The following is a 27,804-nucleotide window of genomic DNA, read 5'->3' as shown; positions in this document are numbered from 1 at the left end:
CAACAGTGTGTCTGCTTTCTGCTGGAGGCGGGGATGAAGCCGAAGAGAGGGAAGGAGCGGCACAGTGGTGGGGCTGGGAGCTGGCAGGGCCCTTGCCGCTGCACACAGAGGGGAGGTAGATCGGCTTTAGACACCTCTTGCCTGGGAGGATGTCTTCGTGGACACCAGCTCGGTTCGTGGGGGAAGAGCCTGCTGCAGGGCCCTGAATCCCTGTGCTTGCCTTCTCCCAAGGCAAAGGTGTCTTGGAGCCCATTCATGCCACTGGAAAGCTCTCAAACTTGTGCAGCAACTTCTCTCAAAACTTTTTATCTCTGAAACTGCCACCACAGCTGCTGCAGGCAAAATCCCAGCAGCTGGGGACAAGCCCAGAGGTGATGGCAGTGACATGCCGGGCAGGAGGGACCCTGGCTCCCTCTTGCCCACCTGGCTGGACCGCAACCCTGATCCCAGCCCCTCTCCCTGCCCTGCCACACCAGTCCTGCTGCCACCCCTGCCCCGTGCACCATGGGGATAGCATGCATGATGCTCTCCATCCTCCCCCCTCCCCAGATCCCCATCCCCAGCATCCCCTCTGCCATTAGTCCTGCTGCTCGTTCATCTCCATGTCTGACACCAGGATGTTCTTCTCAGCAGATTCACTGGGGTTGGAGGTGGTGCGGCTGTAGCGAGCGCTCTCGAAGGCGCCCTGCTCTGCGCCCTGTCGGCGCTTGTACAGGAAGATGACGACCCCCAGCACGGTGCACAGTGCCAGTGTCGACAGCACAACCACTGCGATGGTTGTTGTGTTCTCTGGCAGAGCTGCAGGGAGGAAAAGGCTGTTGAGAGGCAGACAGATGGCTCCTGTTCCCTGCTCAGCCTGCAGGAGAGGCTGAGGCTGGTGGGGCTCCAGCTAAACCCGTGTTTCTGGGCAGGGTGATTTAATCATAGATTGTCCCGAGTTGGAAGGAACCCACAAAGGTCACCAAGTGCAACTCCTGGACCTGCACAGGACACCCCAAGAATCCAGCCCTGTGCCTGAGAGTGCTGACCAAACACTTCCTGAGCTCTGGCAGTCTTGGGGCTGACCACTGCCCTGGAGAGCAGGACAGGACTGGAATGAGATTAGCTCAGTTGGTTAAGCATGATGCTAATAACTCCAAGGTTGTGGATTTGATTTCCGTATGGGTCATTCACTTAAAGAGCTGGACTCAATGATCCTTGATCCTGGTGGGTCCCTTCCAGCTCAGCATATTCTGTGACTCTGCCAATCTGCTTTGGTGTTTTGTGGACATCTTGCTCTGGGCAGACCTCCTGGGGCTGGGCAGACTCCCTGGGTCTTTTGTGGTGTGTATGAACATTTAGCAGGTGCCTGGGATGGATCTTTGGGATCCTACCAGCAAACATGCTGGCCATCCCCCTGACTGACCAGGCAGTGTGGGCACTGGAAGGAGAGTCTGGCAAGCAGCTGGGCAGACACACACCTTCATGAAATGATGGCTCCTGCTGCTGAGAAGTCCTAAGTCAAGGCCAAAGTCACTTGGGAATGGCATTCCCCACCCGTAAACCCCATTCCTTTCATTATTTACATAAGTCGGGCTGTGGCACAGGCTCCCAGTCCTCGTTTCCAGTCCCAGTACTATGCCCAGGCTGATGGTGCTACTCACCTGCCCTGGAAAAGCTGCTCTCCTCCACTGCAATGGCAACATAGACAGGTGAGTGCATAGCCAAGACACCCTCCCATCTTCCCACAACCAGCAACTCTGGACCCACACTCTGCACTGCTCCCAGTGCTGCACCACACGGGCAACAGGGGATGAATAGCTGGGCTGGTCTTCTGGCTCTGCTCTACCACTGTCCCACCGGCCTCATCCCGCCCCAAGGAGCTGACACAGCCAATGAGACACATTGGGCGCAGCCCCTCACTGAGCCCAATGGAGACCTGTAAACCCCAACACCAACCCATACAAGCCCCTGCACTGGAATTACTGAAAACATGTGGCTGGTGCTGCCACTGTGACAGTTCTGCTGTGCACCATCCTGCCCAGACCCCCAGCTCACCCTACATCAGCCCAGAAGCCTCAAGCAGCAGAGGGGGCCCTACCTCGGGGGATCTTGCAAATGACCCCCATGGTTACGTTTGTGCAGGAGCCTAGACGCCACACGCCGTTGCTGCTCTGGATCCAGTAGCAGCTGTTCTGGCTAAGCATGCTGGGCCCCGTGTCATGCTGGCCCCAGTTGGAGTAGTTCACAGCACTGTTGTCATGCCAAACCAAGGTGCCACCTGGAAAATGGGAAAATTAGGCTTAAGGAAGCTGAAGAGGACACCTCACCTTTGCTCCAGTTCAGAAAGTACAAGGAAGTGTGACAGGGCTCTGGGAAGCCTGGTCAAGTAGAAGGTGGGCCTGTCCATGGCAGGGGGTGAGACTGGATTGGCCTTAAGGTCTCTTCCAACCCAAACCATCCCATGATTCTGTGATTCTATGGTGAGGTGGTGTGATGAGGAGGACCAGGGGCTACAGCGCACCTTCCTGAATCTGCAGGCTCCAGTGCCTTGAAGAAGACTTTGGGTTTCCTATCCCACCGAACCAGAGGAGGGCACACGCAGTATGTCCAGCACAGCCTGAGACTCTAGTGTGCCTGGTCACACTATGGTATGAGCCCTCCTCACTGGTGCCACCACCAAGGGCTTCCTCTGCTCACCACAGACTTGGTGGGAGTTCATGGAGGTGCCTGAGGGAATATCTCAAACCTCATTCCTTCCTTTGTACCTTTGGGGTTGAAGGTCATGCCCAGCCAGGCCCCCTTGGAAAGGCCCTCATACGCCTGGAGATGCTCCCACACAAAGACATTCTCCATTTCATCCTGGATGGACAACACTGTGCCGCCAACTGCAGAGGGAAGACTGTCACGGAGAAGCCCAGAACTGAGAGGATTGAGTTAGGGAGCAGCAGTGCCCAACAGGACAAAGTTCAGGACCCACCCATGAACCACGTGATGACTGGGGAACCCTAACATGGAACAGCAAGGAGATGATGGCTGACCAAGACTGGACAGGGGCACAGGGACAAGGGGGCTCTGCTGCACCCACAAACATCCTGGGGATCCCACTCTTTTCCATTTCCAAGGAAGCATCACCCTCCTTTACCACCCCAGCTCCCTCATACCTTTCTGGCACCTCTTCATGGCATCCTTCTGCCCAAGAGTGATCTCCATGTGGAAGGTGTAGCAGTGATCCCGGAAGGGGATCCAGGACGAGTCCTCCAGCGATTTGGGACAGCTGCCACTGTAGGTCCACTTGTGCGTGCGGGGGTGACCTGGGAAGCACATGGTATATTAAAGGTGTGGTGGGGCACAGGATGTTGGGGTCCCAGAGCACAAGACCCACAAGGACATGTTCCAGAAGGTCCCTGGTGGGATGCCGTCTCCATCCCTTGGTCACACCCCACCCAGACTACCCCAGGCCGCTGGCCAGCACCTGTTTGGAACTGACAGATGCCCCCCTGCAGCCTGGTGTCACAGCCAGCTGTGCGCCAGCTCCCGTCCGTGTCCATGTAGGAGCAGCCAGTGATCTGTTGAGGCTCCCCGTCCTGCCAGTTGGTGTAGATGAGATTCTCCTCCGTCAGCCATGAGTAGCTCCGGCCTCCCTGGAACACCACAGGGAGGAGGTGCTGGGAGGCTGCTGTGATCCCTCTGGGGACCCGTGCCCCAGGTGCCTGCCCCCTTCCCTCACCTCATCATTGGCCAACCCAATCCAGAGCGGAGCCTGCAGGCTGCTGACGGCCTGTGTGAGGAAGGCCTGGCTGTAAGGGTTGGAGATGGTGGCCAGGGTGGCATTGAGGGTCTCGCAAAGCAGCAGCGCCTCGTGCCACCTGAGGGGTTTCTGCAGGATGCGGTAAGTGCTGTTGTGGTAAAAGAGGGTGCCAGTAGGAGAAAGGGGGAATGGTGCCTGCGCAGGGCTCAGGGCCGGGTCTGGAGGAGAAAAGAGACATGGTCAGAGGGCATGGAGGATGTTCCTGCATCCCAGGTGGGTCACCCTTTTGTCCATCCCTACCCAGGCCAGTCTGCCCCTAGCAGTGTTGTGCTGGTTGCATCTGGCAACATCCTGGTGCAACTGGGAAGGGCAGAGGGACATCCTCAGGAACGACAAGCAGTGACATCCTAGCAACATCCCCACCTAGGAGCTGTCCACCAGGATGCACATCCCTGTGGGGACACACTGAGCCAGGTTGGTGTACACAGGTTTGGGGCTGTCCCACAAAAGGCTGGGATCAGAGACCTACCCACCTAAGTTAAGTCCGTCTCCTCAAGCTAAACCCATTGCCCCAGGTTCCCCAGTCCCATCACAGCATGGGGCACCAGGGTGGCAGTGACAGCTCCTCAGCCAAGAGAGTTGGGGCTGTCTCCTCATCCCCCTCCTACCTATGCTTCGCTGGCAGACATAGCCGTGTTTCTCCTCCAGGCAGCTCCGGTCATCCCAGCGTCCCGTGAAGAGGGGGGGTGAGCCATGCCACACCACAACGCAGTTGGTCTGCACAGCCAAACCACAAGGTCAGCACTGCTCTTAGCACTGTTGTCCCACACAGCAGAGATTCCTATGCCAGAAACCCCCACCCTGCAGGGCTGCATCCTGCACTGCCCTCGGAGAGCCATCCCAGCCCACTAAATCTTTCCTTTTCCAAGGCTGGGCCTGGCACTGTGGGACCTTCCTGAGGGAAGGGGGTGCTATGGGGAATCTCCCTCACCGGCTTGTCATTGGGGCTGGAGGAGCTGCAGCCTGAGGGCTCTCCAGGTGCCCAGCTCACGTGCCGCAGCGGTTCCCCCTCCACCCACTGGAACTCCCCCTGGGCATCGTGCAGGCCAATCCAGAGGTCCAAGGAGATGTTGGGCAGCATGGAAGTGATGAAGGCTGCAAATGACAGGTCAGAGGCTGAGGACCACCCCTGGCAGATAGAACCCTGGTGGGGTGGTGGGGCAGAGGAGACCTACCCTGCTCCAGGGGGCTGGCAATGGTGGCCAGGATGGCACCCTGGCTCTCACACAACTGCTTCGCCTCAGGCCACTTCACTGTCTCGCCTTTGTTGTGGCCATTGAAGCTGAAACACTGCAGACGCAGGGGCACAGGATGGGCCAGGAGATGCAGCTGACCCCAGTCCTGAGCCCTGCACCCTCCCCACTCAGCCACCCTCTGCAGCCCCATTCTGCCACAATGGTCCTTCTCCCCTTCACACCCTCATGCGGGCCACCCCCCAACCCCTCTGCCCCTTCCACATCTCTCCTGGCAAACCTGTGCACACACCTCACCTTCACCATCCCATAGCATGTCTCCCAGCATCCCTGTAAATGCACCACCCAGCACTCCCCACAAAACATGTGCAGGCATCCCCATCCTGCCATTTTGCAGCCACTCTCTCTGTGGCTCCGCAGGGCTGGTGGAAGACTAGGAAGCAACTGTCACCTCTCCATCCTGCCATCCCCTTTCCCATCCTGCTGTCCCCTTTCCCTCCACTGGTACCTTGCTGAGGAAGGGCAGCCAGCCTTGGGGACAGCCCCCACTTGTGGCAGCAGGTACCGGAAAGAGGGAAGGCTTCACAGCTGTCGCGTTGCTTCGCTTGCAGATGTAAGGAAGTGCTGTCATGCACTTCTGGTCCCCCCAGTCCTCTGTGGGAAGGGACAGGCTGGGCATGAAGCCCCTCTGCACTGGTACGAGTGCCCCAGCCACTCAGAGCCCCATGTGGAGCCCTGCCCTGCCCTGCCCTGCCCTGCCCTCACCTCGGCTGGCTGTCATGTACACACACTTCCTGTCCTTGCTGATGGGCCGAGGCTTGCCTGGTGCCCAAGAGACAAAGTTGAGGAGGGACCCATCAGACCACCTGGAATAGCATCAGGAGGATGAGCAGTGACTTGGTGAATGGGACCACTTGAATGCCCTAACTGGGAGCGTTTTCCACCACTACCCTCTTGGGTGAGGAATCTCCAGCCCAGCACCCCAGGATGAGACCCAAGATGCAGCTGCTGAGTCACAGCACTCTGAGATGTGGGGACAGTGGTGTGCAGGGACATAGTGGTATGGGGATGTCATGGGCACTGTAGGGTAGGGATGTCCAGGGATACAGTGGTTGTGACTTACTTGAACCTCCCGTCGTTCTCGTAGGTGTGCAGCCCAATCCACCAGTGCTGCTCCTGGCCCCTGGAGAACTGCACGCCCAGAGAGGACATATCAGTGCCCTTCAGGGACTGGAGAGTCTTTGGGGGCAACTGAGGCTGCCATGGGGATCAGACACCCTTCCCCAGCTTGCAAAAGCAAGGCAAAAAACATCACTTTGCTAAGACCCAAACCCACCCCCAGGCATCAGGACCAGCCACCACACAAATCCATCATGACTCCAGCAAAGCCTAGTACCCCCAAATATGGTCCCTCCAGAAAAGGGTGAAAGAAGACAAGGAAGAGCACCCACAAGGTAGCAGAGCCCATGGCCACTGGTGCCCTGGGAAGTTCCTGTCCCCTTGGTACCTTCTTCAGGTTCTGGCCCAGGAACTGCAGCTCGGCCTTGCTGTGCACTGACGTCAGCTCAGCCTGGAACCAGCTGCAGATGCGCTTTGCCTGCAGCCATGTTGAGTGGTGTTCAAAGAACTTGTACTCAGCCTCCTGGTACTTCACCCACTCTTTGCTGCCTGCAGGCACAGACCAGACCTTACAATGAAGCTGACACCCCTGCCATGGTCACCCTGACAGGACATCCACATCCCTGTCTACTGGGCTGCTTTGCTTTTGTCCCTCTCCTGCAATGGAGCTGCAGCGGGATGCCTGGATTCCCCTCCCTCCCACAACCCTGCCCAGGATCCATCCTCTTAATAACACTGCAGCAGACATCCATTGAAGACATCAGGTGGTCTATGCATGACCTGAAGTTGAGCCAGGAGAGGTTGAGGTTGGATATCAGGAAAAGGTTCTTCCCTCAGTGGGTGGTCAGGCACTGAACAGGCTCCCCAGGACAGTAACTATGGCTCCACGGCTGCCAGAGCTCAAGGAGCATTTGGACAACACCCTCAAGCACAGGGTAGGATTGCTAGGGTGCAGGGCCAGAAGCTGGACTCAATGATCCTTGTGGGTCCTTTCCAACTCAAAATATTCTGTGACCGTGTCAAAAGGCTGTGGCTAACACACCTTGGGTTGTGATCTCTGGCTCCTTCACATCAGCACCTGGAGAAAGGGCAAGAGAAGGTGTCAGCGGGGTGCAGGCTGGGATGCTCCCATGGATGCTTCTCTGCAAACCATCCATGGGCTACAATGGCAGGATGCCCCTCCTGAATTCCCCCAGAAGTGACAGTACCTCTCCCAGTCCCTGAATTAGGAATCACCCTCCCTCCTCCCAAGGATTCCACCCCCCTACAGCCCATGCTCCTCCAGGTCAGTCACAGCTGATGGTTTTGGGGACCCCTTTGCCAGCACCTTTGGGCAGTTTGCAGATCCAGTCCAGCTGGGCTTCACACTGCATCGGCATCCACTGCAGGGAGGCCAGATCCAGCACTGTGCAGCTCCGGATGTCATCATCATCATAGTTGCTGCGGTCGAAGTTGTGGTAGAAGAACTGGGGGTTGAGAGAGATGGGCAGTGTTGGTCCTTTCCACCAGCACCAGATTCGTCCCTCCCACAACTGAAATGCCCCCTGGACTCACCCCCAGCCCGTCACTCCACCTCCAGCTCTGGTCCCCAGCAGGGTCCCGCCGGTTCAGGCCAATCCAGAACCAGTGCTGCTCATGAAGCTCCGGTTCTGACTCCCTGTGGGGACCCAGGGGCACATGTGAGTACACAACCTCCTTCAAACCAGAGGGGTTTATACTTCTCTACAAATATATATTTATAATCAAGGCTTTTTCTGTTTGTTTTCAAAGCCCGCCATCCCCACATACCTGAAGATAGGAACTGGGATAACAGGCATGCCATCTCAGGACTGGAGCTGCTTTAAAACCAAGCTCCATCCCCAAATTACACTGAACTTCCTGTGCATCTCCCACATTAGCCACACCAACTGATGCACTTTCTGTACACTGGTCTGTGCTCAGAGAGATCCATCCATCCATCAGTCCATCCGTCCATCCATCCATCCATCCATCCATCCATCCATCCATCCATCCACTCACATGTGCTAGACCACCAGGAGGGCTGTGGGCTTGTGGCAAGCACACACCAGCACTGGGACACACACTGATGCCCCCAGCCTCTCACCCAAAAATCTTGTTGAGGGTGTTGGCAACAAAATGCTCCTCCTCATAGCTGCCTAGGCTGAGCAGCTGGGCTCCCAGCTCCCGGCAGAATTCCTGTGCAGCGATCCACGTCTTCTTCTCTTGCAGCTTTTCGAAGTTGAATACCTGCGAAAGCAAAAACCCACAGCATGGGAGGCTCAACAGCAGAACAGGAGCAGAACCCTGTTCCAACCTGCAGGCAGCCATGTCCCAGGACACAGTGGTGCCATCCAGCCCCAGCCAGGGTTGTGGAGTGCCTCTTGCAAGCACCAAAATGTGCCCCTTCACTCCCCTGCACAGGGGAGGCATGTGCATCCCCACACCAACCTGTCCAACCCCCCTTCACCTTGTAGCAGTGACGAAGTTTGGGGTCGGAGCTCCATCCTGGGGGGCAGGTGGCAGTGAGGCTGGGCGTGGGGAAAGGACTGGGCAGTTCAGGATTGACTGGGGTGCCCAAGTTCTGTCGACAGATGTACTTGGCCTTGAAGGTGCTGCAGTTCTTCACCTCCCACAGCCCCATGGAGCTGCCGGTGGCCAGGGCCACGCAGCCACCCTTGTTGTAACCTGGAGTGCTCACAAGAGCAGGGGAGATGCCAGCCTTAGAGTTGGACTGTTCTGGAGGGCAGTGCCAGCCCTGCCCTCCATGAAGGGGGAGTCCTCATCCCACCCCCATCCCTTACCGGGCTGGTTGCGGTTCCAGTGAGTGTACGTCACCTCATCACCGCTCAGCCAGTGGAATGCACCTGTCTCATTGATGTCCTGCAGAGCTGTCCAAAAATACTCCCCATCCCAGCCATAGATGAGACTGCTCACATACGCCTGCTCAAACCTGAAGGGACAGTGAGAGTGGGATTGTCCACCGAGACACTGAGCTGCCCATGATGCTCCAGCCCTTGGAAGTCACTTCCTTGCAGGGCTTGTTTTGGGGCAAACCCACCACCACTGGCATGGCACTGACCTGTTGGTGATGGTAACCAGCGTGGAGCTGTAGTCAGAGCATGTCTTGCGGGCATCACTGTAGGGCACACGGTCCTCGCCCAGCCAGAAGCAGGATGGGCTGTGCCACTTCCAGCCCTGGGGACGGGTGACAGGGAACATCCACCACTGCCCACCTGGACCTCCCCAGAAGGATGGGAGCAATCCCAGGGCACAAGAGCAACATCCCAAGTTCCCCACCACCGCCTCTGCCTTCTCCTGGGAGGTCTCCTGCCCCCAGCTGCCCCAGCTTGACCCCGCTCAGCTTTGAGCTTCAACAAGCCCCTGGCCCCAGAGGACATGGCTACAAGGGAAAACAAACACCCAGGCAGCTTCAAAGCTGGGGAAACAGCTCTCCCTGCCAGCGTCAAGCCCCGGCCAGGGAGCAGGCAGGGGAACACAATCCTCCTCTTTACACTGCAGGACTGAGTCCAAAGCCAGTACCACCACAGCCAGCTTTAATCCCCTGCCTTGTTGATGTTGGAGTCTCTCCAGGGTTGGAGACACAATAGTGTCTCTTTTCTGCCAGAGCAGGGAGCAGGGTGGCCCTGGGGGTCGCAGCAGTGGTGGCAGAGTCAGGAGGGACATGGGGACTCATCTGCAAGAGGGGACACACACCCTTCAGAAGGGTGAAGTGGCTCAGCCAAGGAACCAAGTGGCTCCAGGCTCATGGATCCCCTGGAAGGGGGAAGCATCACTAGGGTTCCACTCCTGAGTCCCCTGGGCATTGGAAGGACAGTGAGGGCACATGCCATATGTGTCATCAGTGCAGTGTCATCAGCACAGTGAGGAAGGAAGCAGGAGAGGAGAGCAGCTTTGGGAAATGAAAACAACTGCAAATCCCAGTTTTTCCTCCAAGTTCCTGCTCCTACAGACTTTCTCCAAGCTGGCAAATCCAGGTACAGACTCATAAGCTGGGTCCCTCCGGAATAGCATAGATGCAACTGAGCAACCAAGAAAGGAGGCGTGTCCTGGGACAATGCAAGGTCCCCAGATGGGTCCCCAACCAGCACCAGCCTCAGCACCCCTAATACCCCAAGGGTGCACTCCCACATACAGCACCACAACTAGTCCCTGTGATCTAAAAGAGGACCAGGACAGGATCCCCAACCCCAAGTGCTGCCTCCAGCTTCCACCTCCAGTGTGCCCCCACATCCCTCCTGATCTGCCTTTACCATTGCCCAAACCTCTATACTTCATTGCTTCCTTTTTAAGGCTGTTGCTGAAATAAAGGAGATTTTTTAAAGGGGGAAAAAGCAGCAAGGCCACCATGAAAAACCAGCGCAGTGGCTGGAGTGGATAGAACCGAATGCCTGAGCAAGATGTGCCTCCTCTCCACCAGCTTCTGCCTCTGGGTGGCAAAAGTCCTCATTGAGAATGAGTAAGTAGAGGAAGGATGGTTCTTGGTTCATTTGTCCCTTGCATTGGTTCATTGGTTCATTTATCCCTCACAGTTCGTTTCCCAGTGCATCTCTGCTGGGCACCCAAGGCCAAGCTAAGACTGAGGCTGGAGAGCCAAGAGGGAGTTAAATCTCAACAGGGAGTCCTCAGGACCGCTTTGGGGACACACAGATACACGGTAGCAGAACTCTGCAACTGAGTGTCTCATCCATAGTACCTGTGGACACGGAGGCTCTTCCAGCTATGTCTGGCTGCCCTCAAATCTGGCTCTGCATGGCAGCTCTCCTGGCTGCTGTGCTCCCCCAAGCTCTGGCATAGCCAAGCAGCTGCTTGAAATGGGGCTGGGACACGGGAGGAGCCCAGCAGCACCTCCGGGAGCTGGCCTGGAGTGGCTGCTTGCTAGCCAGAGCACAAGCATGCCGGCCAGCTCGGAAAGGCTGGGAGAGGTTCAAGAGCCACGCTGCTGCCAGACTCAGTGCTTGGAGGCTTTGCAGAGAACCACAAAAACCACTTCCCAGCAAGCGTGGGAACAGGCCGGCTTCAGCCCTGTGTGACGGCTGGGGAAACCGAGGCAGGGCACAGGCTGAGTGAGAATCTGCTGGTTTAGTGTCCCCAAAATGCCCATGCCCTGCCCGGAGGAGGCAACCTGCCATCTTGTCAAGGCGTAGGGCTGGCAGCCACCTCCATCCTGCCAGGTTCCCACGTGCTCCTGTGTTTTAGCACAAAGAGAGGGAAGGGGGGATAAAATGAACATCCCTGCTGGCAGCCAAGGCTGCCTGATGGGGAAGAGTCTTGGACAATGTGCCCAGACACATGTGTTTTGTGTCCCAATTTCTTCCCATGGACTCCTCTACCATGGCAGCGAGGGGCTCAGCAGCCCCAGAGTGCTCCAGCTCAGCAGCTCTCAGGCACACACCAGCTGCTCTGGGTGCGGTTCATCGGGGCTCCCCAAAATGGTTTTAGGGAAAGGTCCTCTTGAAGCCTCAAGCACCATGCAGAACCATGGAGCAGCCAGAGCTACTGCTGCCCCATGTGCCCCTCACCTTTCGGCACCCGTGGTCATCCTCTTCCTTCTCCTGGCTCACCCGACCAGGCTTTTTGCAGATGGAGGGCAGGGTCTGGTTACAGGGGCTGTCATTCCACCTCCCTTCCTGCAGGATGGTAAAAAAAGTGGCAGTGAGCCCATCTGACAGCCTGGGGAGTGTCCCCGTCCCTTCATCTCTACACTGGGTCCAAAGACTTTACTTCCCTACACCAAATCCCCAACGATGATGAGATAAATTCCTCCCATCCCAATGGCTCAGATGAGCTAGCTGAACCCAGCTGGAGACACTCCCTGAGGAATGCCTTCCTCAGCAATGAGCATGCTGCAGTGCTCCCTGCAGAGGTGCAGGATAACCTCCCATCCCCTCCGGGCTCTCACCGGTCCCCAGATGGTAACACAGTCCTCCAGGCTGTCACGGAAGTTGTTAGGCTCAAAGGGGTGCCAGTACGTGAACCTCACAGGTGTCCCATCTGACCACTCAAAGTTCATTTGCAGCTTGAGGTCATTTAGGCCAATCCAGAGCTCCTCCACATCTGCCGGGACAGGAAGGGAGGGAGTGAAGTTCGCTCCCCCTGGCTGACCCTGTGCAGGCCCCCCATGACCTCAGCCCTCATGATGGAACTGGTCTCTGCAGCAGCACCTGCCAAAACCCACTCAGGGCTCAGCTCTGAACTCCTTGTGCCAGTGGACAGGAGAGGGCAGGACAGGGCAGGGCAGCTCCTGCCTGCAAGGATGGACCCCTGGAGTAGGAAATTACAAGGACATGGACCCCCAGAGTGGGAAACACACGGACATTTGCCTGCAGCTTTCAGAGAGGGGCTAGCAGTATGGGAGTACAAGTCCAGAACTGCAAGCTCAGGTCCAGTGAACTACTGGTTTTCAACCATTCCTTTTCAGCACATCCCAATCTGCTCCCAGCCTGGGGGCAGCAGTATTTCCTCTCCTTCCTCCACTCTCCTATACCTCCTTGTTGGCCTCCTCCAGCAAGTCCAGCAGGACTTTTTTTCCCATCTTTTCCTACATTAACTAGCTGGGACTAGCACTATTCCCAGCTGCCACTGTATAGTTTTGACTTAGCACTGCCTGCTCTGGGAACAGCTTTTACATTTGCTGGATGGAGGACGCACCCAGATTATGGGCTCCTCCAAGGAACACAGCACCTCCCAGCCTGGGACCTCCGCTCCCTGCACAAGCACAAAGTCAACTCTGCAGTCTCCAGCACATCCAGGGACTTTTCCATGGACCCCATAGGACAGGAAAGGGGCTGCTGGCACAGAAAGCTCCTCTTACCTTGCTTGATCTCCTTGGTGACAAATTCCAGCTCAGAGAGCGTGTGGATGCTGACCAAATCACCCCCACTCCGCAGGCAGGTCTTCTTCGCCTCCTGCCAGCTCTTCTTCTCTCCTACCAGCCGGTAGCAGTTGGACTGGAAGGGCTGCCAGCTGGGCTCGCAGTCCACCTTCACCTCTGACCACGAGTCTGGCAGGACATAAAGCAGCCTGAGGGTTCCTGCCCAGCTATCCAGCCCTCTCCTTGCCAGGGAAAGGACCACAGTCCTACGGGTGCTCAGCAGGCGAAGCCAAAGCCGCAGTGGGAAAGCCACGGCCAAAACATAATAGGCAGTGCAAGGTGTGGGAATGGTGTCTTCAGAGCTCCAGGGACAAAATAAAATCCCTTCTGTCTGCAGAAGAATGAGGACAGAGCAGAGAGCATCCCCTCCCCTGGGGACCACGGGGACAAGCTGCTCTCCATCCCTCCCTTACCACACAACCTGGAATGGCATAAAGCACTTCTTGGAAATGTTCCTTGGGGATGACTTTTCCTAAATCTAGGGAGCTCAAGCCCTGCTCTGCACACTTAGGACACCAGCAAGCTGAGGATACCGGGGGCACCCATATGGGCGGCATCCCCTGACCATGCAGGGGTGGGAGCACCAGATGGGTTATGGAGCTGGCCCATTCCCAGTGCTGGTCACCCCCTGCTCACCCGCCAGGAAGGGGTCGGCCGTGGCGTTGGGCTTCTTCTTGCAGACGTAGGGGAGAGCGATGCCACAGTCACGGTTCTGCCATCCCCCGGACGACTCGGTGCGAATCACCCCGCAGTTCTCCTCACTGGGGTTGTCAGGCTGGTCTGGAGAATGGGATAAGGAGGGGACAGGCTACTGGGGATAAGGAGGAGTCAGGACAGAGCCACCAATGCAGCTCTCCCAGCTTCAACACCATTAAAACCCCTTTTATTTTGTTATTTTGCATGACGAAGACATGACCCCAGAATTATTTATAGTGCCCAGGATTATTTATAGTGCCTCAATAAACAAGAACCCAAAGGGTCACTGTTTTACCTGGAAATGTCAATAGCAGTCAAAGGGTCAAAATACCAGACCTGAACTTCTCCCACCTGTCCTCAAACCTCCTCCAAGAGTATCACTATATTCCCCCAAATGCCTTTGGGTGATGGCCCCAGGCATGACCAATGGGCCCTCTTCCCTCTGAGTACCCCAGGGTTAGGGATGGGTGTCTGCAGCTGGGAACCATTCCTCAGCCACACGCCAGCACTAAGCAGGGATGCAGCAACTCGCCAAACAAGGAATGACAATCCACGTTATCCACAGGGTCAACGAGTGTTTGCAGAGGGCCAATTCCTCCTTAGCACCCTGTGTCCCTGCTCCAGCCCCACAGAGATCCCAGGCTGTTACACAGGCCCTGGGGCTCCCTGTCCCCATGCAGCAATGGGACACCCTGCAGCAGCCTGGGCCACCTCCCTTGCCATGGAGCCACCTCTGGTGATCACTGGGTGTTCCTCAAGCCCCATCACCACCACAATCTCCCCTGTCTCACCATTCTCCCAGTTGAGGTACTTGAGGGGTGAGTTGTCTGACCACTGCCAGCCTCCATTGATGTCCAGGTCATTCAGGCCAATCCAGAGCGTGGAGCTGTACCCAGTCAACAGACCTGGAGCCAACACAGCCAGCAGGGCAGACTCAGTCCCCCAGCCCAGCTCAGTCCTCAGCTTGTCACCCCCTCAAACGTGGGGCAAGCAGAACAAACTGGCAGTGGCAATGCCCACATCACCATCAGCTCTACTGCAGATGAGGAGTACCCAGATAGGCTGCCAGAATCTCACCATTGATGTAGGTCTGCTCATGGATCTCTGTGATGCTCAGCAGGTTGGCCCCTTGCTGCTCACAGCTATTCCAGGCTTCCTGCCATGACAGGGTCGACTGGAAGTTGAACTGGTAGCAGCTGTTTGTGAGGTGGTCCTTGTCCCAAAAGGTCTCACAGTCATTGCCTGTGGGGATGAGCGGGGTGAGCACCCAACACAGACACAAGAAAATCCTCAATAACCCAATAAACCCCAGCAACATGCTGCTCTGGCACTGCAGACTGCTCACAGGGGGAGACGAGAAGCCTGGAAGTCCCTAAGAGGGGATTTGGGATTTTTGCTTTTTTCCATGGGATGTGTCCCCCTACTTACTCTTTATGGGGCAGAAGCCCCACCGCTCATCCTTGCCATAGTCCTGGGTGGTGGCACACCAGAGGTGCCCATCCTCCCGTCCTGTGCTGGTGCACTCGTGAAACCACTGGTTGTCGTACTTGAAGGGGATGGTGCAGGGCTTCCCATGGGAGTTGCCCTGGATGGTGTAAATCTCTGAGGGAAAAGAGGAGGCCTTGCCTGAGGATGTGTCTATGGGGGCTGGAGGGAGATTTGGGGTGAGTGGTGCAGGTTGGCCCAGTGTGGGGGGCTATGCGGTGCCCGGAGGCTTCCCACTCCCCATCGCCCTGATCCTGCCTGGTTCTGCAGCCCCAACAAGCTGGGACTGAGCTTCCCAGGCAGGACTCAGTTGCTGCAGCACCACAGCCTCAGCTCACATTTTGGGGTTAGCTTGAGTTACAGGAAAACACCAATGCCCAAGGAGGCGTTACCAGAGTAGGACATGGAGCACAGATCTTCCTCGGTGCCGTACGTCCTCCACTGTGAGCCATGCACCTGGTCCCCCCTGTCCAGGGAGGAATTGCCCAGGCGGGCACCTAGATGCTGCGAGAGCTGCTCCCCGAGCCCGCGGCAGCTCCAGCGCATGTTGACTGACTCACGGTCGCACTCATAGGTGGCCAAGAGGTGAAGCCCTGCTGTGGCATTGGTCCCATGCCATGATACTCCCAGGCACTGCATGGCCCCCACATTGAACAGGCGATTTCGGGAGACCCATTTCCACTGCTGGGCTGTGGAACTGGCGTTGCAGCCCTTGGCCAGTCGCACCAGCGAGTCCTTGGTCTCCAGGCAGCCCTGCGTGCCCGTGTTGTAGATGAGAAAGACTTTGGAGTCTGGGGAGAGAACAAATGGAAAGGGTGAAAGCATTGAGGGGTGAGATTCAGTACGTGCCATGCATGGCCCTGACTCTTGACAGGATATTCTGGCTCTGTGCAAAGCAAGTTCTGGCATGCATCCCCGGGCACAGCACCTGGGATGCTGGGGACCACCACCTCCCTTCAGCACTGACTCAGGGTTTGCCCCAGTGCCTATTTCCGCTGGTGGGCTGCAGGCAGAGTGACACAGGCGGGTGTCTGTATCTACTGCGGCATCACCAGGGGTGGCTCCTGGGCATGGGACCCAGCACAAAGTGCTCACCCACTCTAACTGCATCGCTAGAGCTGCTCAAAACTGACCTCCCATGGGCAGCAGTTGGCTGCAGCATTCCCAGGCATTGCCATGCTGCCAGTGCTGAGAAGCCAATGGCTTCACACCACCCATCTGCTCCAGGCGGAGAAAAACAGAGCAGGGAAACAGCGCATCCATCAGTGCTGTGACGTGTGTCTGGGGACCTGCTAAAAACTATGGAGCAAACAGGAACTGCTGGGGAAGGTCTCCCATCCTGTGAAGGAAAATGCCTGCACAGCCCCAGTCCCAGCAAATACAAAATGTCATGTCAGGACCCTTTGGAATCCCAGCCCACACACTGGGAGGCGGAAGCCAAGTGAGGGGAATTGCTGCCAGCAGACAGAGGTGCAGCCGATGAGGGAAGACAGGCTGAGATCAATCCTAACTCCACAGACATCCCACAGTCCTGCCTGCTGCCACGGGCCAACCATGATTCCCCAAGAAAATTCCCTGACCCCCACCATGTGACTTTATCCCAAAACCTGCATAAACCAGTAAATCCCAGACATGATGCTGGGACATGCTGCTCCAGCTGATGTGTCAAGTTTAAAAGACACTTTACTCCTTCAAATGAATGTTTCTAAGCTAAAAAGCCACCTCAGGTCTTGTCACTGTCTCTTCTTATCCCAACACCCCAGCAAGAATCCTCCTAAAGCACCACATCAACATCAGCACTTTTGTTGTTCTTTGTTATAAAACACCAACTTTTTTTCCACCACAAACATTCACCAGAAGTCCAAGTGAACTCACAGGCCCCACTATATTTAGCTTTGGTTTGCTTTGGTTTTTTGCCATTGTATGAATTCTTTGGGCTGAAAAGGTTTTCATTTCCTATTTCCCCACAACCTCACCCTGGCCCAGCTCGGTTGTTACAGACAGCTCCTGCACATTCAAGCAACAAATATCTTGTTTCACAGAACTTTTCTGCTCTGTGTATGAAAGGAAAAAAGAAGTAGAGGAAGACAGATATTCCCATTTCTTCTGGGAGTTCCAGCATCGACCCAGTTTTGTGTCCAAAATTATGTCAGAGGCCCCTTCCTCAGTCCAGATGACATTTTTTTGATTATGTCAAATGAACAAAAGTGAAGCTTGTTTGCAGGGCTTTATTTAATTTTAAAGATTTATTTAATATTTAATTATTTTAATAAAATTTTATTTTATTTTATTTATTTATTTCATGTTAATTAAACATTTCATTTCACTGAAAATATTTTTAAATATTTTAGACAGGGCTGATTCTGGCTGGCCGAAGCTCAGGCTCCTTAAGCTGGTGCTGGTGTTTCTCCAGCTGGAACTGGCCTGATCCCGACCTGGACAGTGGGAGACCAACTCCTGTCCCACCAAACACCTTCTCCCACACCCAGCCCATTGCTTTCCCCTTCCCACCTACAGAGAGGGCAGTGAAGCCCCTCCAGCACCTGGGCTGTGGGGGTCTATAAGCAGGTTCGGGTGATGCAGCATCAGGGCTGTGACCCACTGGAGAAGGATGAGGCCTCCCTGGGGCCTGATACCACAGTGGCTCCTCTGCAAGGAGCCAAACACCAGTGCTTTGCTCCTTCGAACAGAAAAGCTGCTCCAATATGAGCATCACCACAGAGAGCATCAGCAACAGGACATCTGTGAGCCCTGTCTTTCAATAAAAAATTAATACCAGGTTGGAAAAGCCCTGGAGCAGCTCAGGAATCGGTGTCAGGGTGCTCAGTGCCACACTGGGGCTGGCAGCACCATGCAAGGGCCACACTCACCAGTGGTCCTGCAGTGGCACCACATTCAAGGAAGCCATCCAGACTGGATGGGGCAGGCCTGGGGCCAGAGAAGCACAAAATACCATTTTACTCTAAAAAGAGAAGAGCTGGAGGTAGGAAATTATAGGCTATGGGATTTGGGCAGCCCCTGCATGCCGCAAGCAGCTCAGCCCATTGGCTCACAGAAGGCAGGAGAGGCCACACAGTGTCCCCAGGGTCAGCTGGGCCGTGGAGGAATGGGAAAGCTCCAGCACCAGCTCAGCCCTGGCATCCCCCTCAGCTCTTCCAGCAAAACTGCTCGCTGTGCACTGCTGGGGAGGAGCTGGGGGATGACCTGCACGAGCTCAACACAAGGCAGCAAAGTGGTGTTTCATCAAAAATACACCTTTCTTTCCCTAATTTCTATGGAATTTGGAATAGACTGGGTCCATGACATTGGCAGTGGTGCTTGGATAAGCTCCTGGGCACTGAAAGGAGCATTGAGCATTCCTGACCCCAGGATACATGTTTAGTTGGGTGGGAGGAGGCAAGTTTGGATCAATGAATCCCTTTCCCCAAGCTGGTATTCTGCAGAGCAAACCCAATCCTTGCAGGAGGTGGCTCCAGAGGAGCATCCCAAAGAGACTGGGAATGTCCCCATCCTTTCCAGGACCTGCTGTCCTGTACTACCCTCAGTAGCCATGGCACAGCTATGGCTGACTCCTTTCAGAGATGTTCCTCACGTTTTGGTACCCACCTGTGGACCTGAAATCACACAGGCAGAACTTTCCAAACACCCCCCAGTTATGCAAACCAAATCACATCAACACCTGCAGATCCTTCCCAAAGAGGGGCTGTCCTCTGGCACAGAACAAAGAAAACACAATCCTGCTGGATGATCTGCCTGGAATCACCAAAATTAAACCAGGGCTGGTATTGGCACACTCCGTCCCTCCCTCCTGCATCCTCCCTCTTTTGAGCAGGGCCAGCTTGGAGCAGCTCTAACCCATCACATCCTGGTCCTCCTCCTCCTCTGTGGAGGACTTGTGAAAGCAAAGCAAAATCCCACACATTCCATCAAGGATGGTGCCTTGCTCCAGCCATGCAGCCGCTGGGATGCTGCCTGCAGCCTGCTGGTGGAATCACAGAAAGCAGCTGGTGCTACAAGGCAGTGTGATGGTGGGGACAGGGGGAACTGGCACTGACAGCAGGACACTGGCTCTGCCAGCAGAAACACTCTCCTCACCCACGTGGTAAATACTGGATGCTCATGCCTGCGCACCACAGGAGAAATTGGCCTTGGCACTGGTAGCTGAACACTGCGGGATGGAGAAGCTGCCATCTTTTGAGGCAGCCCTCAAGGGAGCTTTTATACCCTGTGCTGGCTCCAGATTCTTTTTCTTACTCAAAAAAAGCAAGTTCTTGGCCAGCAGGAAGCCTGAACTGAAGGAACTCAGCTCAACCCTTTCCACAACAGCTTTACCATCCTCAAGCAAATATGGAAAACTGCACAAACTTTCAGCTGTTTTGGGGACTGTGGGCAGCACTGGATGAGAGAGGCCACAAGGACAGTGGACAGAGAAAGCCCTGCAGCACAGCATGGATGGGCATCCTTGGCATCACCCAGCACATTCCAGCTCAGCCACCCACAACACCCAGAGCATCCCTGCTCCATTGCATTTGTCACCCTCCTATCACCAGCAGGGAGCAAATTCAAAAAAGGACCCCAGCCCCAGTTATCCTGGACTGGAGCAGCTCCAGGGCTCTGGCTTCAGTTATAACTGAAGGCAAATACTGTCCCCAACGTGTCAGTGCTGCCAGGCTCTGACACCACATCCCTGCCAGCCCCTGCCACCTCTCTGGCTCCTCGCTGAGGGTGATCATGGCACCGTGTGATGCCAGAGCCCCTTGCAAACCTCTGGAACTCACCCCTGCCCTGCAGCTGCCCTGGGAAAGGTGCTCCCTGCCCTTGTTCTCACTCAAGGTTCCCCTTTATGTGGGAAAAACACATAAAGTCCCAAAAACACAGCTCCAAGTTGCTTGTGCAGGAGGCTGAACACCTCGGGAGCCACAGGGATGGATCCCCCTCGGAGATTCCTGTGCTGCAGACACACGCTGGATTTGATTTGCTCCAAACCAGCCAGTAAAGGCAGCAAAGCCTTGAAGCCCACAAGGTGCCCTAGCCATGCCAGCAAACAGGGCTCCGCTGGCACTCTGAGACTCACGAGCTCCCTCAGGGGCTGCAGCCCTCTGTCCTTACTAACACCTTCATTTGGATTTGTGAGCCCAGGAAAAAGTTTTACCTGTAATGTCCTGCAGCAAGAAACCCACCCTTCACTTGCAAGGTGAAGAAAGGAATCCCCGTTTCAGCCTGAACCTCCTCATGTAATGTTTCTCACCTGCCAGCAAACAGGGCACACCAGCCCCAAGCCACCTACTCCAAACCACCATCTTTTCAGCCCATTTTTGCAGCCCAAGGGTGAGCAGTGGCTCTGAAACCCACATGGCCCTGATGAGTGAAAAACTGTGGGAACTGGGAACTCATTCACAATAAACATGGTGGGGATGCACCAAGTATGGGGGAAAGATCAGCAGCAGAGAAGAAAAATTCCCCTGGCATTAAAAAAAACCAGAAAAATATGACCAAAAAATACAGTCAGGCTGGAAGAGCTGGGGATGTTCAGCCTGGAGAAGTTTCCAGGGAGACCTTAAGAGCTCCTTCCAGTGCCTAAAGGGGCTCCAGGAGAGCTGGACAGGGACTTTGGACAAGGGCCTGGGGTGACAGGACAGTGGCTTTAAGCTGGAGGAGGGCAGGGTTAGATCGGAAGAAATTCTTCCCTGCGAGGGTGGAGTGGCCCTGGCACAGGTTGCCCAGAGAATCTGTGACTGTCCCACCCCTGGGAATGTCCAAGGCCTGGTCCATACTAGTGGAAGGTGCCCCTGGGTCTTTAAGGACCCTTTCAACCCAAGCCATTTTGGGACTCCACAAAGAACCAAAAATCATTGCTCATGGAACACAGGAGAGTTTCACCTGACAGAGCATCAGCTGGGCCCAGCTTGCACAGCCCTGATGAAGAGAAGGAACTGCTGGAATGGGGAGAGACCAGCCCAACAATTCACCTTCCAGTGACATTTGGGAAGGGAGGACCCCAGGACTGCCTCTGACCATTCCCAGACAGTTCTGCTGAGGGATACACCAGGGTCACAGAAAAGTCCCAACTCCATCTTGCATTTCATATTACTGGACAAATTATTCCTCTGCAGGAAAATCCCCTTGCTGGAGAGAAGTTCCCAGCAAAGTCCAGCTCCAGCAGTCAGCGCAGGCATGGCTGATGCTTACAGTCTTGGTGTGGAGAAGAGCAAAAAGCACAGCCATTGCCATGAAGAGCACCAATTTTTGGCCAAAGGAAAGAAGCCTGTGCATCCTTCTATGGGCTGGGAATGGGAAACAGTGATAAAAGCATCAGCTGTGCCCATGGGAGCTCCCAACAGCAGAGCTTGAGCATCCCTGCTGCCAGCGATCATGGGACACGAGAGCATTCCCAGCCTGCAGGAGGGAGATCACGGCTCTACCTCACCACCAGCTGCCTCTGGCGTCGGTAACTCCATGCAACTCCTTAGAGAGGAACTTCAGACTAAAAAAAAAAAAAAGGGAAGGAAATGCAGCCGTTCTGGCAGGCCCAGGACACGTCTGGCTCAAGAAAGGCACCAGTCCTGTCTGCTCCTGAGCTGAGAGGAGACACAACCCCCACCCCTGACACTCCTAAATTAGAGGTTTACAGCATATGAGCAATGATGCCCAACATCCCACAGCATTACTCAGCACAGCACAACCCTGAGGCTAGGCTGGGGCCAGAAGCAGCTCTGGGTGCTCCAAGCCAAGCTTCAGAATAAAAGAGGGTCGTTTTTGTTTTGTTTTAAAAACAGACCTCAGGGAGTTAAGGACGTCTTGCTGCAAAGAAGAAAGTGAAGCTTCTGATAGTCTGGCTATGGAGGGTATGGAGAGGCTGGATGTCCACTTGGAGCTGAGAAACTTCTCTTGGCTGGCCCAGCAGACAGACAGAAGCTGTTGTTTGTATGGTAGGAGCTGTACATGATGAGCTCCTTACTTGGCTGCAATGTTGACGGCTACCTACCACCCTGCTCACTCCTGCTGTCTCATAAAGGCTTTGGAAAGGGGCCCCATACTTCACTTCAGCCTCTCTACAGACATTAAGAAGCCCATTCTCCCAACATCCTGCCTGGGTCACAGATGAATGAATGCATTCCAGAAGGGATGCTTGTCCCTTGGCAGCCCAAGGGACTCACCACAGCAGTGGCCACAAGGGAGACAAGAGCCCCAAAATCTGCCCTCAGCACCCAGCAAAGGACAGAAGGATGGAAATTTTCCCCAATTTCTCCCTAGACCTGGCCCAGGCTCCAGCCCTGCAGCAGCTGCATTCACCCAGAGGTTCTGACTCCCAAGAAATGCAAGGACATGAAGGCAGCACTATCCTTCAAATGGCTCCAGCCAGAATGGAGGAATGCAATGGATTCCACCAAGAACACAGTGGGAGAGGCAAAGGCTCTCTCCCAGGACACAGTGGTCACTCACCCCTGAGCACTGCTCTGGTCCCAGATCCTCTGACTGTCCCCACTCCCTCAGCCACCAGCACCCCAGACCCCCAGTGGTGTGATGTGACACGCAGGACAGCCCTGACATGTCCTCATAGACAAGGTGCTTCCAGCACAGTTGGCAGAAGACTTATCAAATATTTTAAACTACTAAAGGAACTCCCCCCAAAATGATGAAAGATCCATAGATTTCTTCTCTATTGTTTTTCCAGCACCACTCCTAATGTTACCTCCCTGAGCAGTGGTATCACTGTCTCTGGACAGGGACACCCCTATTCACCAAACCTAAGAACATTCACACTACCAGGGGCAGTCTCTGGTGTCCCACATACATATTTATTTTTTAATTAAAATTATTTTTACCATGAAACTTCCCACCAGCTGCCCTTTATCTGCCTCATGCCCAGCACTTCCAGACCAGGCATTACCGGGGTAATGGGACCTTTACTACAGAGCCCCAAGCTGCCGTGTTGGGATTCAGACAGAGGAATGGGAAAAGCTCAATCTGTCCATTCCACCTATGCACCATCCTGCAAACAAGGCTGTTTTACATGGAAAATCCCATATGCGTCCCTATTGCGACATCACAAAGTGCAGTGGAGAAGTGAAAGAAGACAGACATCCCCATTTCTTCTGGGAGTTCCAGCATCAACCCAGCTGTGTGTCCAAAATTATGTCAGAGGCCCCTTCCCCAGTAGTATAATTTCCCATGGAAATTATACTGGAAAATACTCTGTGCCCCCTGAAAGCACCAAACCTTTGCTCCCAGACTAAAGAGTCCTCCCAGGAATTTGCAAGTCAATCCACTAATCATATTCTAATCCTTAAGAAATTACAGATGGGCTCTTTAAGAACAAGAGCATCTGTGTGGGTCTCTTTTGGGCTCCAAGCAATCTTAGGAATGAGAAAAATGTTGATGCTCTGCGAGCTGTGCACAGTTCAGATTAATTAAAATCCTGCTCCTCACTGCACGTGAAGAAACAAATTTTACAAATTGCTTAAACAACCGATCAGGAAATGCTGGCTTAGGCTGGGTTGGAGTGGGTTGGAGGGCAGCTACCACTCCCCCTCCCACCCAAGATCCAGCCACATTGATGGAACTGAGCAGAGCATGATGATCGTGCAGCATTGGGACCTGTGGCAGAACTGGACCAAAGCCTTCCCTTCCCTGCTCCAAGCACCCACCGACTCAATGGGACCAGAGCCTCTTGTGATGGATTTATCATCTGGAAAAAATTATTTAGTACAGAGGGATGACAGCACCCTCAGCACACATTTGCTTTGATTTTGGGGCAAAACGTTTCCTTGGAAAACACTTAAGGAAGTAATACTTAAAGAGAGTGCCTCTGCCTGCAGGGAAAGGTGCAAAATCCAGCCAGAGAGAAAATGAAACCAGAGAGAAAAATCTGCAACGTGGCTTTAACCATCACCAAGACCTCAAAGCCTGAAAATGCCTTTGCACACGCTGTCAAGGAGCATCTCCCCATGGGAAACCACCTGGGGTCCCCACACCAGCTGGGCGGCTTTAGGGGAAGAGGACAGTTTTGCAGTCGAACAGTTTTGCACGGAAGGTTAAATTAAATCTCTTTTCACTCTTGTCATCCCCATCCCCAAGCCTGCTGCCACGTCCCAGTGCTGCTGTGGCTGCAAATGGTGGGGAGGTGAGGTCCCCACTGTCCCTTGTGCCCTGCAAGGTTCCAGCTCTGACCCCTTTTCCTGCTCCCAAACAGTCTGAAGAAGATCGAGATATAATTTCTTGGGACTGCATTTGCCATACAACAAGCTATTTCCATTATGAAAGGGGAAAATGGGGGGGAAATTAATGTAAAGACTGCTGTGTTTGCTCTACAGGCTCTAAATTCTTTCCAGGTCCCTTTTGCATTCTCTCTAACCCACAGCTGACATGGCAGGATCTACACCGAGCACTGGATAGGTGGGAAGTTGATCCAGCAACCAAGTCCTGGCATTGAGATAAGGATCTTGTCCTGCCTGCAGCCATGGCAGGATGGCAGCTGCTGCCTCAGTTTCCCTGAGAAGGTATGCGGGTGCCCACACAACGCTGCACAGATGGGTGAACTGAAGAATACTCCAGCAAGGAGCCCCAAACCTCCAGCCAAGAGCTCTGCTCCACCTTTCTGGCTATCCTGGAGGTGAGGGTTTGGCACAAACCTCTCAAAGAAGCAAGAGCAACCCAGGGGAATCAATGCTTGTCTGCTGGGCTGGCCCCCATTGAGAGCATCCTTGTGAACAAGGAACTCTTGGGACTATTCCATCCTGATCCCAAACTCCCAGTAAGGATCCTCTCTGAGCTGCAGTCCGGGCTGGTGCTGGGGGATCCTGGATGTGGCACCTCCATTGGTGCCATCCTCTGCCCCCTTCACCCACCAGGTCAGAAGCAGGACTGATGCAGGGCAGGAGCAGCTGACAGTGGGGCTGGGGAGGAGGAAGAGCTGCGGGTGCTCAGCACCAGCGAGGCGTGAGTGACGTGGCCCTGGCGGCCGCTGAAAGCCGCCTTGTTCCTCGCCCAGGCCCGGCACGGGCTCGGCCGCCACCGCTCCCGCCCCAGGACAGGATAGAGGTGCCTCTGTCCTCACAACTGCCAGACTTGGAGCCCACTGACATTTTTTGGGATGAAACAGCCAGAATCAGCCTGTAAAGGTAGCAAAACCTTGCTGAAATGAAATAACCCCCTAAAAGCCCACAGAAGGAGGAATTCACGGCCCTCAAGTAAATTATGGGGAGGTCTAACAGGAATTCAGCTGTGAGAAGTCCAGCTGAGATGTCTACAAACAGCAGCAAACCCTGACCGCTCTTCCAAGTGCCCCACGGTGAGGGGTCTCATTTCCCATTTCTTCCTACTTTCTCCATCTCCCAGCCAAGCAGTTTCTCCTCTGATGCCAGAACCGACCCCTTGCTTGCCTGGGATTGCTGCCCACCATCTTTGAGTCCATGTTTGCCCCTTGAGTGAGGCACCCCAGGCACTGTGAAACTGAGGGGAGAGGGGAAAGCCCTGGGGGGGCAAGGGGAGATGGGAGAGGGGATCAGTGTGTTCCTATGCTGCCACTTCCAAGTCTGCTTTGGATTTGCTAAATGTGCTCTGACAAAATAGGCCAAGGAATTACAGTTATTTTCGGGCAAAAGTAGGCAATTTTGCTCTTTTCAAATCTTAAAATTTTCTGAATAGAGCCAAAATAATTCAAGGAAGTCCCAAAAGCAGTTCTTTAGTTCTAGGCTAGACTGTCTTGGGATGAATAGGGTCTCAAACGGCAATTTCAAGGGCCATGAAGAGGAGCCTCCAGCGTCTGGCTCATGGTGCCTTCAGAAGATTAAAAAAAGCTAAAATAGAACCCGTTGACTTAATTGTGAAGACTTACTAGAAGAAAAAAAAAAAGTTTGCAAATACACACTCGGGCCCCGATCCGATCAAAAAAAGATTTTATGAAAATCTTTTTCATAAGATTAACACGTCGGGAGAGGGGAGTGGGTCAGGATGCGAGAGGGCGGCAAGCTCCAACAAATCCCTTCGGCCCCTTCCCGACCTCCCGCTCGGCGAGCTGCGGTCCCCGAGAGACAAAGGGCCGGCGAGGGGCCGCGGAGCGCCGCGGGCCGGGGCCGCCCTAGGCCCGGAGCCCCCCTGGCCCCTCCAGCGGCCGCGGAAGCGTTTCTGCCGCCTCGGCCGGCGCTGCGTGGCCGCTCGGCGCGCGGAGTTAAACTCAAGAGTGATAAAAGGGAGTGAAAACGCGGCGGGACGGGAAGAAAACACGGTGCGACCAAACTGCAGAAAACAAAATGCGGCGGAAGGCACCACGACCGGAGAGGGATGGAGTAAAACAAACCGTAGTAAAAGCAAATGAAACATTCCGCGAGGAAATAGGCCACAGCGATGCGATCCGCGTTAGAGCGAGGCAGACCCCCCCGCCCTGCGCGCCGCCGCCGGGGTCCCGGCACCCCCGCCCCGGGGGAGCCCGGCCGGGGGGGCGTCCCCAGCCCTGCTCCGGCTCCTCGGCGTGGTTTGGCTCCTCGCCCCCCCTTTTCCCCCCGTAAGAAAACTCGGGAAAGTGCAGGGAGGGAGGGAGAGCGCGGTCCCACCTGGGTGCGCAGCGCCGAGCACCAGCTGGAGCCCGAGGAGGCAGCAGAGGGGGCCGCGGAGGGGGGGGCACAGCGCGGAGCAGACGGGCCGCGGTCCCGCCGAGCCGCGCCCCATCCCCGGCGCTGCCCGCTCCGCTCCGCTCGGGCCCCTCCTGCCGCTCCTGCCGAGCCGGGAACGCGGACGGGGAGCGGGGCGAGGGGAGGGGGAGGAGGAGGAGGAGGAGGAGGAGGAGGAGGAGGGACGCGAGCGGGAAAGGGAGGGAAAGGGTGGGGGGAGAAATGTTACAAAATAAAATAAGAAAAAAAAAAAACTGAAGCGTGCTCGCCGGGCTCAGACACTGCGTCAGCAGACCGGGGTCCGGCCCAGCGGGGGCGAGAGTGCGGGGCGCGGCCCCAGCCCGGGGGGGCTCCGCCCGCTGCAGCGCATCGCTGGGGCCGGGGGTCCGGGAATGAAGCCCAGCCTGGCCAGGGCATCCCTGCCGACGCTCGGGGACGGCTGGCTCCCGCAGCAGATACCCACGCAGCCCTCTCCACACGCCGGGCGGCCGCAATGCCTCGGTACGGGGCGGAGGGTGTCGGGGAGATGCCCGCGGTGCCGCCGGTCGCCAGCGTGGGACCCCACCTGGCCGGGGAGAGGAGCCAAGGGCTGCCTTGTACTCCCGCCACAGAACATCGCTTGCACCTCTGGGTGCCAGGCAGAGTTATCTCATTCCAAGCGCAGCCAGCCCAGCTGGATCCTCCTCCATCCATCCCTGCGGTACAGAGCTAGGCAGCTCCCCGTTCAGCTGCGGACGCTGAGGTTGGACACGGCTCACTACACTCCCACCACAAGCCCAATCCCTCCAGCTGTGGGGTGCTGGTGCAGCTCTCCAACTTCTGGTGTTTTGCTTCGGGCATGAGACAAAGAACGTCCACAATATCCAATCTAGGCTTCACATACAGAGCTGAACATAAAAGGCTTTTAAAAACTTTTAAAGAACTTTTAAACTTTTATTTTCACACCTCCACTCCTGCAGGGCTGCCCAAGGCCACAAAAGCCACTCAAAGAAGGCAGTATACATGGAAAACACTGGAAGC

General features: G+C 55.3%; 1 protein-coding gene across 3 annotated transcripts; it reads right to left on the bottom strand.

Moving 5' to 3' along the window:
- Window positions 1-572: 572 nt before the first annotated feature.
- Window positions 573-26,842, bottom strand: MRC2 (mannose receptor C type 2). 3 transcript variants are annotated; one of them, XM_054281471.1, is made up of 30 exons: window positions 26,728-26,842; window positions 15,568-15,966; window positions 15,119-15,292; window positions 14,768-14,932; window positions 14,482-14,595; window positions 13,631-13,774; window positions 12,935-13,123; window positions 12,023-12,177; window positions 11,643-11,750; window positions 9,182-9,297; window positions 8,904-9,052; window positions 8,570-8,787; window positions 8,207-8,349; window positions 7,657-7,759; window positions 7,430-7,568; window positions 7,145-7,180; window positions 6,491-6,651; window positions 6,107-6,174; window positions 5,749-5,849; window positions 5,492-5,637; window positions 4,966-5,080; window positions 4,722-4,885; window positions 4,399-4,507; window positions 3,710-3,948; window positions 3,455-3,623; window positions 3,144-3,293; window positions 2,748-2,867; window positions 2,081-2,260; window positions 1,644-1,670; window positions 573-798 (listed from the first exon to the last, which is right to left on the bottom strand). In XM_054281471.1, exons 1-30 carry the CDS (start codon window positions 26,840-26,842, stop codon window positions 578-580), a joined length of 4,437 nt encoding a protein of 1,478 aa, XP_054137446.1. In that variant the 3' UTR covers window positions 573-577. The 3 variants fall into 3 exon arrangements, with proteins under 3 accessions (XP_054137446.1, XP_054137445.1, XP_054137447.1); XM_054281470.1 differs by lacking the exon at window positions 26,728-26,842 and having other exon boundaries at window positions 15,568-16,285; XM_054281472.1 differs by lacking the exons at window positions 573-798; window positions 1,644-1,670 and having other exon boundaries at window positions 2,173-2,260; window positions 2,748-2,881.
- Between the last annotated feature and the right edge of the window lie 962 nt (window positions 26,843-27,804).

The sequence above is a fragment of the Melozone crissalis genome, unplaced genomic scaffold (genome assembly GCF_028551555.1).
Source record: "Melozone crissalis strain CALT ecotype California unplaced genomic scaffold, PUWL_Pcris_2 ptg000032l_1, whole genome shotgun sequence".
NCBI lineage: Eukaryota > Metazoa > Chordata > Aves > Passeriformes > Passerellidae > Melozone > Melozone crissalis.
The sequence above is the reverse complement of the archived record's forward strand: the minus strand, read 5'-3'. Positions and strand labels throughout refer to the sequence as shown.